Raw genomic sequence first — 15,240 nt, 5'->3', positions numbered from 1 at the left:
TCCATATTCTTATTTCCAAATGTTGCTCTGGCACATTCACCAACACTGAATTTTTTTGTTTCATGTAGGCAAAAGATTTTGAAGTCTTTGGTACTAACCACAAAATTCAAACTCCATCGTATATAATGCAGATTAAAGGCACAGTGTTCACCTTAGAGTTTTTCTGTCAACATTTGAGAACTCCACACCACTACCTGCTACAAAAGTAAGCCACCTAAAATAGCATCTCACTCCTTAAATCATTATGATTGCAGCTGGAGGAAAAGGCAGACAAAAGAAAATCAGGAGATTTCAGAGAGCCTGTCATACCTGATAAGACATTTAGACTGTCTCATGCAGAACAAATGTAACTAGACAGACTGATACAAATGAAAAAAAATACATTTTTTTTTTCTAAATGCCACTGAAAACCCCAGTGTAACTTATGGTAGCATTTCATCAGACATTCTCATAACTAAATGATTGGTTAACCCAAGATATACTTTTACAGTGTGTCTACAGTTTCATAAACTGCATACAGGGTATCTTGAATTTACATCACGAAAATGTCTCAGAACATATTTATTTAAATTAAGATATGCTCAGCAGGATGTCACACTATAGAAGTTCTAAGCTTTAAAATGTAAAGAAAAATCTAATAAAGCTATCTAAACAAGTTATTTCTCATCTACATCTCAAGCTAGTCAGTTATTATCATTCATCAGATTTGAAGGCCTCCTATGCAGAACTTTGATAGGAATCAGGGAAAAAAATATATTTTGTATATATATATATATAAGGCAGCAAAATAAATACCTAGAGATATCATTGCTATCTGTGATTTTGTTATTTTGTTTTCAATTATGTTTTCATCATTATCTTATACCAAAGAATATGTTTCAAGGCTTCAGTAAGTACAATATCAGGAGAGATCTGACACAGATTTACTTTTCTCTCTCCTTTTATTAGCAAATTGTAGAAAATACATGTCTTCCTAGTAAAAAGGTTCTGCTCTGACCAGGTCCTACATTTATTGTGGAAAAAGAAAAAACAAACAAACAAAAAAACCCAGCTCTGGTACATTAACCATGTTTGCATATTCTTCTTCATAAGGAACATTAAAAAGGTAAGATAGAATATTTTGATTCACAATACAGGTCCCTAAACTCTTGCATACAAAGACAGTCCATAACTGTTCTTTCCCCTTTGTCTGCAAGTCAATTCATCTGACCCCTAACAACGTTGCAAATCCCCTAGTAGCTTGATGTAAGTTTCAATTATTATTTCTCTCTTGTTTTCCTGCAACTTTAAAATCCTCAGCTACTTAAAATCAGGGGGTTTACACAAAAACCAGAAATGCTACATGTTCTACAAACCAAAATACACACTTTCTTCTAAGATTAGCATTAACTTTAAACAACACAGCAATTAGCATTTGAAAATTTCACTACTTAAAAACTGAACCTGATCACTTATGGACAAGTAATTAATCTTTAACTTCCCTTCTCTTGTCCCACAGGTAAGAAGTTAATATGGATCCCTTTCCTAAGGAATGTTCTGATGGCAGCTTACTGTATTTGCCACAGGTATGCAAGAGTTTTCAGCTCTCTCCCATCCCCATTATTATCACAGAAACATAATTAGTTCCTGGCTCATTCTGGTGGTGCTGTGCAGGGAATACCCACATTCTTCTTACACCAGTACAGCTTCTCTGTGACTCTTTGATCCCACATAGCAGTTATAGAGGGAGTTAGAGTTTCCCAGGTAAGAGAAACATACACCTTCAGTAGCTCACTCTTCTCTTACAGTCTAGATACCCAAAACCAATCCTGTGAACAGTTTTATAGATACTGATGTGAAAGTCAGGATTTTTCTTCTCTGTTACAGAGAAAATTATTAATCTTATTTAGATTCCTGCTGGGGCAGTGTGTTGAAAAGGGATGGGGTTTCCTAGATCAGTGTTCCAGTCATCCCCATGACTCATATCTTGAAACTAATCAGTAACCTGTGACATTGAAATTCAGTGAGGAGAAAAACTTGAAAATCACTGTACCATTAGTTTTAAACATGAGGTTTCCTAATTATTCTATACATCACTTATAGCATTCTTCAGCACCATGCTACATTTCTTTGAAGCTATAAACTTCCCTCTCTCCGGACAAATCCCTGAAATAGATTTCTGAAAACAAATTCAATTCACAGAAACATCAATTAAAGTTACTCAAGTTACCTGAAGTGTATACTTCTGTATTTCATCCAGAACAAATTCCACTTCTTTCGAGGTTGTTAATGAGGCAAGATTCCCACTTAAATTGTAGCAGTAGAGTTTGGCATTGTCATAGCTTTCCCGGCTGGAATTGATGCGCAGGCAGGCGTCTCCGATGTGACTCCAACCTTCCCCACACAGATGAGCTTGTGTAGAAAGCACACAATTAAAGATGTTTTTTAAAAAGTCTTTTTAAAAGCCTATGAAGTCTGATGCTATCCCTGAAACACTATTTCTTCCCTGTATTCAGGTTTGAGCACAACCAAATATTAAAGATTAGATTATGTTAAAAATACATAGCACTGTAAACAACCACTTCACCTAAATGTTAACTAAAAACAACTGTCTTAGCATTAAGAGATCACTTTACCCTATATTTGCTTTATCATCCCATATTTGCATCTGTGTTTCCCTAAATATGGATGAAATCAGCATAATGGGAAACTCAGGTATTTCCCTTTCAACATATTTTGGTATTACTCAGATTCAGATAACTGTTAGAAGATGAGTGACTCAGAGCAACTGCTCTAAGTTAATCTTTACAAAGATTAAACAAATACAGTCTTAAACTGCAGAGAATAAACTGATTAAAGTGATTTAATGAATAATCTCTGTAAAAAAAAATCTGTGTTCATTATCTTCATCTGGATATGAAGATCAAATAGAAAAGATTCTGATATCTAAGAGCATATATTCAGTTATTAATATGAATTACAGTACAAATATTATTTCAGAATGTTGTCACCTTCTGAGAATATTTTACAAGAGCATTTTAACATTCACTGCTTTCATAGTATTACTAGCATCAGACAATCAAGAAACTAGATCTCAGGCCCTATTTGCACAGGAAAATTGACAGATAATTGAAGTACAATTTATAAGATAAAACCAAAGCTAGCAAAAGTAATAATGTCAGTGAATATGTAATAGTACAGGACTCAGTGTGGCAACCCATCTCTGCACTCTGTGATCCCCACAGGCTAGAACTTGTCACTGGCTTGTGCAGAGGAACACATCATTATGTCTTCACTAGTATTATTATCTGTCCTAACAAGATTAAAAGTAGCATTGATATACCAATCACTGCAATTAATTACAACTTTGTTCACCTACACAGGAACAGCCAGGGAGAGTTAGCACAAGTAAAGCAAATCCTTGCTTATTCCTGGTACATATATTCTCTGGAAACAACAGATGAGGTTTACTCAACTTCAAAATGAACTATAAAAGCAGTGTCACCACCCCACAACCCTTACCAGGTAGAGCCTGGCACTCCTGCTGCCTCTGGTCCCACTGGCAGTTCAGGTGTAGCGAGCAGCTTTTGCAGCTGGTCAGTTTATTGCAGATCTGTTCATTCCTCACGTGGCATTTGGTGTAGTTTTTAACTGACTATGAAAAAATAAAAGACAAAACAGCATCTCAAACATATGTCAAACTATCATCCAACCAGAAGCCAAGACTGACATAACACAGAAGGTGGATCCCTCCCAGAAAATCACAGCTACCTAAAAGCTAGGCTGAATTTTAGGTCTTTGTCTGTATTTCCTTATTAGTAAGCAGTGTACAAAATGCATCTGTAGAGGTCAAATGAGCCCACTCATCCTAAACAACAAGCTTTGAGTGGGTCAAACAGTACTTTGAAGGTGTCACTTCCATGGACAGAGCCCAGGAAGAGCTTACTTAACTAAACCAAGTCTCTGTCTCATAGATAGTCAAGGGATGTGCTCTCACAAAATTATTTTCTCTATGGAGGTTAAAGCAAGCAAAAGAATAAAACACAATACAAAAAAAGGCACGAGAGGAAAGTGTAAAATAATTACACATCATTGACTGAAGGTGCAAGAGTATACACCTCATTTTATCTGGATTAAGTGAAACAAAAATAGGGGACACAAAAACAAGTAGCCACAAAATAAAAATATTTGTCAAAAATTACAGTCATGCTTTTTTCAGACCACTACAAATCTCCATGCAACATAAGTAGTATGAAGTTTACAGAATATACAGGAAACCTTTTTGTCCAACAGTTACACTGACCCAGAAATAACATCATTCTTTGTACCTTAGTATACAAGAAAAGAAGTAAACACTGAAGTGATTTTTATTTGGTTTTTTTGTTGGGTTTGGTGGGGTGGGGCTTTTTTCCTGAAAACTGAGGTCTTTATTCCCAAGTTAAGCGTTTTGGACATAAAACTTTTTCCCTACTGCATGGCACTTTTAATTAAGAAACAATATTGATATATGACTTATTAAACTGCCCAAAATCTCAGCCAATGCATCTGCTTATCAATAAGGTCATGTCTACTAAATTGATTTCAAGATAATAACGAAAAATAAGTCCTAAGACAGCTTTGTAATTCCAGAACCACAGAATGGTTGAAGTTTGAAGGGACCTCTGGAGCTCACCTTGTCCAACCCTAACAATTCTTGTGTCTCTCTAGCAGCAATTCATGCATAGTAGCAAAAATGGAATTGCACTTAGATAGCAAATGACATGACAATTTCTCATGCTTGCCTTTCTCATAGCCTTCTGGATAAAGCATATCTAAAGGGGTAGTATGGCAGTAAGTTCCATAGTTGTTGGTATTGGAATAATGATGATGAAAACAGGGACTCAAACTACTGCAGTTGGGGGGAAGCAAACCAGACTCCTTTTATTTTTTTTTTTTTTTCTAAGTCCTGAAATAATGCAATTGTTAAAATGAATTTTCAATCTCACACAGGCCCAGCTTCACTCCTGCTGAAGAACACTGCTGTTTAGGGATTTGCCTGTTGCCTTTATTGGATCAGATGGCCATTAGTGAGCTTATTATAAAAGGTATTCAGTGTTTTTCTGATCTATATGAAGGGCTACTGTGAAGCAAAAAGAACCAGAAGAGCCATTCAGGAGGCATCTACACCACAGCACAAAACAGAGCCAAAGGCACTGTCACAAAATAATAGAATGTCTGTCTAGGGACAGTAAATGTATATGAACTGTAAAGCACAAAAAAACCTCTTTCGTACAAACCCACATTTAGTTTCAATCAGTCATAAAGCATATTCACAAAATTGCCTGAGAGATGCTTTAAATAAATTTTAGAGTACAAGAAACGACCATCTGCTTGTTTAAAATACCTCAACTAATACTCACTTTTAGCACTTCATGACAATACAGTCAAAATCCTTAAGCATTCAGATTGTTTTCAAAAGTTATAAATTCTTAATAGTATTACATACAGATTACAATCTCTCAACTAAACCAAGATATTTGTTCTATTACTTTCTAATCATAAAGCTTGTTGTATGGTGGTTATTTAATGTTTAAAATAAAATTCAAAGTACTAGTGACTATTCTGTAATATTGTTCTCTATTGTATTCCCTTATTCCCAGCACTTATTCCCCTTAAATCCAATTTAAACATTGCTTGCCTGAAAATCTCATTAGTTCAATGTAGATGTGAATCCAATAGGTAATTCATATTAACACAATATTAAGGTTATAACTTAAACTACCAAACCAAATAAAATTCAGAAATATGACAGTCCATCTGTTACTGAAGTTCTATATTGCTGTAGGATATTTATAATGTTTACACACCAAAGTCTTAGTAAATCATGTTATGTATAAAGCTTCCCACTTATGCCTGATTTACTTAGATTTTTTTTAGTACTGCCCTTGATATGGTGGTATACAGGCAGACTTATTTTTGCTATTGAATAATCTACCTCTCTCCTCCTACTGGATTTTTCAGGTTAAGAGTATAATCATGTCTACTCTGCCTAGTCTAACCCTAAATTATTAATCCAATCCAGCTGCTACTCTATCTCTGAAGCTACCTCCAAATTTTACAATTGGGTAGTTCTTAGAATGACATTTTCTTTTTTCCTCCAATATAAATTTGGTTTTATTTATAATTCCTTCCAGGCAGCGTGATAGGTTGGACTTGGTCCTTCATTTGCTGAAGTGCTAAAGTGCAACATGTAATAGAACAGAAAGCACTGAACTGCTTGTAAAAGTCACTATATTCACAAAAATCAGAAATACTCCACAAGTAGATTTTTCTTGAAGAAGCAAAAGTAAGGAAGGTGTGACACAGGAGCTAAGAAAAAAGGCAGATATGGGCACCACAAAAAGCTGGTTTTTTAGAGGAAGAAAGAGACATTATGTGATGCTTATGGGGACATATGCAACACTAATAGGTTTTAAAGTCAACCATAATAAAATTTCATGTTCAGATTTTCATCTTTGATGTAGACATCCAACCCATGGGAGAAAAAGAAAAGATATAATAATTACATCATTTCTTTTTTTGAAAAAAGTCTTATGCAATAATCTGTGTTTCAACACTGAAAACAGTCCTGAACTAGATGCAATAGACTCCCTAAAAGGGCTTGAAGAGAAAGTTATGCAGATATTACTATGTCATATTTCATGAAGTCTGTACTTGGCGTAAAACAGAACTAATGACAATATAATAGTTGTTTCCAACAAAGGCAAACCAGTATCTGTATTTGCACATATTTGAAAAAAGACAGAGTAGGTGATCTTACTATTTTCCCATTTAATCTCAACAAAACTAAAAATTAAATAACATTTTTGTTATTTTATAAGCACTACATTTTATCATGGAATAACTTCAGTTTATTATGTAAACCCACTGTAAGCAGCCCGAGGAATTTCAATGGTGTATTTTCTCAAGGCAACCTTCAAAATCCTTATGAGACAAAATCTCTAATAGATACATTTAGCAGTTGAAAACAGACAAGGCACAGATGCTTGTGTGCTGTTAACCATACTCATGAGCCAAATTCCAGTGCTATCTTGAACCACTCCACATATTTTAAGTATTCTTCTACCCACTTGGGCGAGACAGGATAAGCACTCACCCCTCCATATCTGCATCAGATGTAATGAAGTCAACTAAAACCACAGTATGCAGAAGTTTCCCACTTATGTGTGGTTTTATGGGATATAAACAAAGCAGGCTGCTAGTGCTGGAATGAGCCAGATGTCCAGAATGACCTGGCATTGCAAACCTCTGCTTGCAATACATCAGATATGAGTGTAATGACATATACCTTAATGATCCATGAGTCTGCATAGTTGTAGAATATAATGTCCTGTTAATGTTCTGACTCTCATCAGATGGTGAGCATAGGCAGGTATGTGTGCATCATCAATGCATTAGTAGTACTTCTGAAGTCCATGTGTCCAAACAGATTTATTTCAGAGAAATTTCCATATTTTGCAGCCCTTCCAATCAGCAGAACAGTCACTGCTTTGCAAACACCCATGACCACAATGTCAATGCCAAACTGATCACCAACATATCTTTAGTAAGCCAGCCAGTTCCCATGAAGAAAAAGCAACAGATTCTAAAACATTATTGTCTCTCTCATCTGGATGTCTATAATCTCAGTAATAAATAAAGGTCTTTGTACTGCTACAAAAATGGGGCTTTCTCCTTGTGATGTTTCTGAGTCTACAATTTGTTATATTACCATCACAGACCTGTCATGGTGTTTTCATTTTGTGGGCCTAGTCCAGAAGTAGTAGTCTATGAAAATGGATAAACAGCCTGATCCATTCCATTTCTCCACATGATGCCATCCTGTTGATGCCATTTTTAGTGGGATTATGATGACAGCTGGAAAATTCTGCCTCTATCATCTCCCAGCCAATACACTGATTTTGCAATAGCTGCCTTCAACTTAGAATAGTAAATCTTTTAGACATAATTTTGAGAAATTTTCACTATCCCATTCCTCAGTAAGTCCACTAACATCCACAAAGTCCACAAAAGTCCTTTGCTATCCACTTCAAACCCTAAATAAAAGGCAGGATATTATATAGAGAAGACTGAGACGGTAGGTTGCTAATTTATGCTGACAGTCCTGGTCAGGAAAGTCTGCCAAAGAAGGACACTGAACTGAGAAACTTGTGTTAAAATACCCAGTGCTCCTCATTTATTAGGGATAAAGATGGTCTGGCTCCCTAGTAACTGCTCCTTGCTTAAGAACTGCAAATCACAGTTTAAAAACTGCACCTAACACTCTGTAATGTCTTAGGAGAAGAAGAGCCCATGAAGATCACAAAGGAAACTAAGCATTAGTGCCTGGAATGTGAAATCACTCTGACAGAGTGGCTGCTGATGAATTTGTGTCTGCATTGCTTTTATTGGTAGTGACTAGCTACAAATGCCAGTGATTACAGCTGGTTCTGCTCACTTTGAATAGACAAGATTTGAGTCAGAGTCAATCAACTCACACCTTAATTTGTCTGTCTGGAGAACAAGATTGATTTGTATCAGGTTCAAACCAGAGAGCAAGCTACTTCTACTAATGGAGTTGTGTAAAGAAAGGATTTTGAACTAAAGTACAGCCAGGTGTCTGCAGCTAGCTGAAAAGGAGGCAAAATTTACAAAGTTTACAAAAAATTTACAAAAACAAAAATTATTATTATATGCTTGTCAAAATCAAATGAACAAGCAAGAGATGCAGCAGCAAGTGGTCAACAATGTGAAGTGTTAAACAGGGCACTAAGAAACATGAAAAAAGAGAAAAAAACTAACTTGCACGAATCCATATGTTCTTACTGCTTGTCTATACAAAGAAAACAACCTTACCAAATTATCACAAACCAGTTAACCTCATGGTGTCAGGGGCTCATATCCCTTTAATGAGATGACGAGTAACTCCATGACTTAAGGAAAAACATTTTTGTGATGATTAAGAATCAGAATGCAAAGAATAACAGGACTGACCTGGTCCTGTTTGAAAAAAAACTACAGGCACCCTTCATGGCACTCCACAGTTTCTGCCTAAGTACTGTACATCTCATGTGCACAAAATCCAAGTCCATAATTACTCTGGAACATTCCAAATGTCATTAATTATGCAATAATAATATTTGACCTGAGTTATGTGCAGTGGGCTACCAGAAGTCTACATAAACATTAGTTTATGTAGACTTTTTTTCCTCTGTAATAGATAGCTTTGCTGAAGTCCAACTCTACCCTCTGCAACAGTTTTACTGCTAAGACCAGGCAAAGATGTTTGTGTTCAAAACAAGCTACCGTTAGTCTACCAAACCCCTTTGATTTGCTGCAGCCAGGCTCTGGTTTACCTCTAGAAGAAAAAGCATTACTGAGGGGTGACCTCATCAATGTTTTCAAATATGTAAGGGGTGAGTGTCAGGGAGATGGAGTTAGGCTTTTCTCTATGGTGACCAGTGATAGGACAAGGGGTAATGGGTGTAAATTGGAGCATAGGAGGTTCAAGTTGAATATCAGAAAAAATTTTTTTACTGTAAGGGTGACAGAGCCCTGGAACAGGCTGCCCAGGGGGGTTGTGGAGTCTCCTTCACTGGAGACATTCAAAACCCACCTGGACACGTTCCTAGGCGATGTACTCTAGGGGGCCCTGCTCTGGCAGGGGGGGTTGGACTAGATGATCTTTCGAGGTCCCTTCCAACCCCTAGGATTCTATGATTCTATGATTCTAATACCATGATCAGAGATTGGCAGAGACTCACCATGCTGCAGTTACTATTTGCTGAAATGCACTTCTTGTCATCACACCACTGGCACCCATTTGTGTTGGCAGTGCAGCTGGCACAGTCTGCGTAGCGGTAACATCTGTCATCTGCAGCAGCTGTCACACACCAGAGTCAAAGAGAAACATCATGCAGAAGGAGAATAATACCACATTTTCAACACTTGGCTTAGAGTATTTCCTGTTATGTTCTTCATTTGAACGCTAGCTGCTCACAAAAGGTTTAAGTTACTGTAAGAAATTAATTCTCTTCAGGTAATAAGATTCACTCCTTTAAAAATTTCATTTAGTAACAACTGTATTTGAGGGTTCCTAAGTCTCATAGCAAATCAAAGAGTATTCACTGATTTGCAGCATGCAAGCTCTCTTAGCACAGTGCATAAATTAAGAGCATCAGAAAGTTCCTTAAACTACTCATTTTTTCCCTCCTCTAACACAGAAGAAAGATTTTCTTCAGATGCAGGTTTCTGGTAAAAGTATTAGACTGCAATGCAAGTAGGCAATGGTAAATGTAGTGGGTATAAAAAAAATCTAAGACAGACCTTAGCAACACACTGATATTTTAAGTCATTATAAATGTATTTATAAACCTAAAATAATATTAATGAGTTATAGTTTTGTCCTTTCTTTACATAAAATATTTGATGAAAAATTCATCTTAAATCCTTAATATAAGTATTCAGGACATGGACTAAAACTTATTTTATTGGAAATTATTTGGGACACAAATTATTACATTTGTTTAAAGTATACAAAAAAATCCCCATAGCCCAAATTAGGAGAATTCCTACCTTATCTTCTTCCACACATATTACTATGTTAAACTCCTGTCCAGTCTGGCTTCCTTAGTTTCAGGAGCATGCAAGTTTAAGAGATTCTCTTGGCAGGGCAGCCTTGCTGTCCAAGAACTGATCTTGTGAGAACCCATCAAAACTTCTGCTCATTCTTAAATACTGACTACCAGCAGTTTCTCAGATGGTACTCTCAACCAGGTAACAATTGCATCAAGTGGTATAAACAAATGTATGAAAAATTTACTTTTAGCAGAACACTACCACCTGAAACTGGAAGGTTTTGGCAGCAGTGAAGCAGTGCTTCAGAATTCTTCCGAATTTCTTCAGAACTGGAATTCTAAACACCTCATCTCTTGCAAATTTAGTTTTATTTGACTGCAGCATCTGTACTTCAGAAATAGTTCTCACTTATTTTCCTTCAGCCTGTGTTTTGTTCCATTTTTTCAAACACATTATGATCAGTTTTTTGTAAAATCCAGTTTTTTCAATTGTGAATTTACTGATTCAAGATTTTGCTCTTTTTAAAGAGCTGAAATGTTCTAGACTCTAGATCTCTAAACGTTATGAAATTACAAAAGCACTTCTTCAGAAAGCTATGCATGGATAACATTGTTGGTTATGTAATGCATTTCTTTTCTGGGTTTGAAACTTCATATCCAGTTCAGAAAAAAAAATAAAAGCCAGCAGAAAAATAAAATGTCTTGAAGCACTGATTAATAGCAGAGGTAATAATTTTTAACAAACATTAAGAGTAGACTGGCAGTTTAATTGTAGGGTAGTTTCTACATGTAGTACGTAGCCAAAGTTTGGTTAGCAATTTTATACTGTGCTGAAAGAAAAGATGCACAGAAAAAATAGCAGGTGTATCTAGCAGAGACATATATTCTTTTCACATGAAATATAAAAGGAACATTTTCACAAGCAATTTATTTTTGACAAGCCAAAATACTTAGGAACAGAGTACAACAGGTATTCATAATGCTAAATTACTGTTTCAAATAATATAGCTATCACAATGCTAAACAAAAATTCACATGACACACTTAAACCCATTTTGACATACTGCAGCAAAGGGCTTGTTTGCCTCAAGTCTGGTTCCAGCTGTGACTGTACTATATTCTTCTATGCAAATACTCCTGTTTGAAAGGTAATCTACTTGAAGTTTTCCCTCTCTCCTACCATACACAGAGACATAAGAGCACCCTAAGCCTGTAATGCCAGATACCACTTACAGAGCCCATCTGCTCTCTGATTGCTGTTGTGTTTTCTTGGTATCAGAAAAACATTAAGATTTTAGAGAAAAATGGTTATATCTATATTTGTATAGGTCCTGAAGCAAGGTAAGATGGAGAAAGAGGAAGTTTCCTTCAGCTACAATATTTCAAAACTGAGCCAAATCCAAACCAAAGTTATTTTATGCTTCATCTCCCCAAAGAACAAAATTCTTCTTTTTGAACCATCTTATGTTTTCTATCCCATAGCACCTTAAGTGTGCTCTTTTGTACCTACTTCTCTGTATTTAAGATTAAAAATCATTCCAGAACTGTATTATTTTGGGGTACACTCAAAGAGAAGAAGTACTAACAGCCCAATGACCAGTTCCACCTGGCTGGTCTTTTAGCCCACTCTCCAACAGAGTATTGCAAACTTGATACTGTATGATTAGAATTTATTTACCTGTTTTCTTGGGACATTTTGCTCTAAGGATGTTATTAGTATGTCCAGATTCCCAGGATTCACAATGTTTCTTGTTCCACAGACATCTTATTCCTGGACGAGCATTTTTACACAGCTCTTCATCTCTGAATGCTTCACAGTTTGGAGGTTTGTACACAAGGATGTCATTCAAAAGAACACTTGAAAACCCCCCAAATATATACATGGACCTATTAGGAAAAAGGAAGTAAATACAAAACTGTTATTGTAGCTGCAGATGAATTTACTTGATTACTTTAGCTGTCTTGGTATGCAAGACAAAAATAACACATATTAGAAAAAAATTTTCTCCTACATCTCTCTAATGAAGATTCTTGTCAATGGTTCCATTATAAAGATTGACAAGTTTTTCAATTTATTTCACCATAGAAGCTTAGACTAACAAAAAAAAATTTGCTCAGAGTGCACTGTGATATATGTATTACTGAGTGATATATATCAAATGTCTGTGAAGAAGGAAGAAGAGCTATGGAGGAAACTACTCATTTTTGGAGTTAGATAATGAGAACACAGTGTGAAATAATGGGCTGCAGGAAATGAGAACATCTTTCCTCCAGATTTCAAAGCCAGACAGTAATAATTGGCAGATGGATACTTCTTTTTGGTAATATTTCCAGTGCAGTAGGTGCTGACATCAAAACAGAAGACAAGACTTGAGACTTTACCCTTCTCATTTAATGTTAAGAACAGGCTCAAGTAGAAGATAATAACAGTGAAGAACCTCTACATGTTTTGCATCATATACTCTTAGCCTTCATCACAGTTACCAACAGCAGCAATATTCAAAGTACATCACATTAGATATTTTTGTACACAAAACCTTACTAGAAATACCATTAAGATCAAGAAAAAGAAAGACATTTTCACTTTGAATGCAATTCATTGAAAGTGAAGTTTCTTGAAGTATCAGACACAGCCACATATCACCAACTGCTGAATGCATTAATCCAAACAGTTTTCTCTTAATGAAGTAATCTATTCATTGATTAATTTCAAGTGCTCCATGTACAAAGCCACAACTTCCTACTATTTTTGTTAAAATCAAACTCTTATTTGTAGTATTACTTAACACCTCCACTATTTCTGACTTTTACAATATCCATATGTAGAGGACATGTAAATAGCCCATATATAGTTAAATACTGAGTTTATTAGCATGATGCATACTGTAGAAGAGGTATAATCAGCAGTACAATGACCACAGAATCACAGAACTGCCACAGTTGGAAAAGACCTCTAAGATCACAGCATCCAATCAACATCCCACCACCCCCAGTAAAATGTACCAATATCTGTATCACCCCCTGGAGCATGTCCTGAAGTGCCTCATCAACATGGGTTCTAAAGACTTCCAGGAATGGTGAATCCATCACCTCCCTGGGCAGTCCCTCTCTAATGTCCAACAACTCCCTCAATAAAGAAATTCTTCCTCATATCTACTCTAAACCTTCCCTGGTGCAACTTCAGGCCATTTCCTCTAGTCCTATCACTGTTGGCTTGAGAGAAGAGGCCAGCACCCACCTGCCTACCACCTCCTTCCAGGTAGAGAGCAATTAAGTCTGCTCTCCAAACTAAACATTCCCAGTCTTCTCAGCATCCCATCATAGGAGTTCTTCTCCAGACCTTTCACAGCTTGCTTACCCTTCTCTGAACTTGCTCCAGCACCCCAGTGCCTTTCTTGTAGCAAGGAGCCCAGAACTGAACACAAAACTCAAGGTGTGGTGGCCTCACCAGTGCTGAGTACAGGTGCACGATTGCTTCCCTTCTCCCACTACTGCTGATCCAGGCCAGGATGCTGTTGGCCTTCTTGGCCACCTGGGCACACTACTGGCTCATATTCAGCCTGATGTCAACCAGCACATCTGGGTCCTTTTATGCCTGACAGCTTTCCAGCCACTCCTCCCCATGCCCGTAACATTGCACAAGGTTATTGTGACTACAGTGCAGGACCTGGCACTTGGCCTTGTTTAAACCTCATTTGATTAACCTTGGTCCACTGGTCCAGACTGTCCAGGCCACCCTCCAGAGCATTCCTACTCTCAAGGACATCAACATTCCCACCCAATTTGGTGCTGTCTGCAGATTTACTGAGGAAGCCCTCAACCCCCTCATTTAGATCATTAATGGATACTGAACAGGACTGGCCTCAGATGCAATAACACAGCAATCTTAGAAGATGATGTCAAACATTTCTTCTGTGGCACTCCCTTTCCTCTTAAGCTCATACTTTTGGTAAATTTACATATCTTAATTAAGTCTTAGTAGTTTTCCAAACTGAAGAGATTTGCTTCACTTAGAAAGGCACAAGAAACAAGGCAGTTTCTGTTTGCTAGATCTCTTCCATATGTAAGAGAGTATCAAACATCTCTTCTTTACACTTAACATCTTTGTGGGAATTTTTATTTTAAGATCATTATTTTAAAATTAAAGTGTTTCAAACTCTGGGCATCCCTAAATGCTACACAAAATATTATGTATTGCATTGAACAAAAAAACCCAAAAAAACCCCAACCAACTTTGACAAAAATAGTATCTTGTGAAAATAAATGTTTGTAAATGAGGAACATAAAAGAATTCAGTGCAGCTAAGGCCTGTCTGACAGAATTTAAAGTGTACTTAACATGAATTGTAAAACTATGTAACTGTAAAGAACTATTCTTAGTCACTTTCCCTTATGCCTAAAAACTACAGAATAAAGGTCTTTTTCCTCTCAGACTGTTTTCTGGGGTAGGGGGGCTGTGTTTTGTTTGAGATGTGCCATTTGCCGTAGGGTATGCAGGTTGATCTTAGTGCAGTCCCAGAGGCCGGGCAGGGACAGCCCCTGGGGAAGGTTCTAGAAGGTTCCCCACCCGGAGAAGATTCCAGAAAAACGGTTCCAAACCGGGCAGGGACAGCCACTGGAGAGGGTTACACAGAAACGATTCGGTGCCGGGCAGGGACACCCCAGGG

The 15,240-nt window shown here is 36.9% G+C and overlaps 1 protein-coding gene across 4 annotated transcripts in view; it reads right to left on the bottom strand.

Annotated features, from left to right (window-relative positions):
• The window catches only part of ATRNL1 (attractin like 1), a 462,013-nt gene that overhangs the window by 361,895 nt on the left and 84,878 nt on the right, over positions 1 to 15,240 (bottom strand). For all 4 annotated transcript variants that reach the window (XM_071749487.1, XM_071749488.1, XM_071749489.1 and 1 more), the window contains exons 12-15: positions 12,253 to 12,461; positions 9,762 to 9,880; positions 3,502 to 3,634; positions 2,210 to 2,391 (exon numbers count right to left, since the gene is read on the bottom strand). In XM_071749487.1, coding sequence (XP_071605588.1) covers positions 2,210 to 2,391; positions 3,502 to 3,634; positions 9,762 to 9,880; positions 12,253 to 12,461 — 643 coding nt within the window. The remainder of the gene's footprint in view (positions 1 to 2,209; positions 2,392 to 3,501; positions 3,635 to 9,761; positions 9,881 to 12,252; positions 12,462 to 15,240) is intronic.

The sequence above is a fragment of the Heliangelus exortis genome, chromosome 7 (assembly GCF_036169615.1).
Source record: "Heliangelus exortis chromosome 7, bHelExo1.hap1, whole genome shotgun sequence".
Taxonomy (NCBI): Eukaryota; Metazoa; Chordata; class Aves; order Apodiformes; family Trochilidae; genus Heliangelus; species Heliangelus exortis.
Note: the sequence above shows the minus strand (reverse complement) of the source record. Positions and strands in the feature narration are given on the sequence as shown.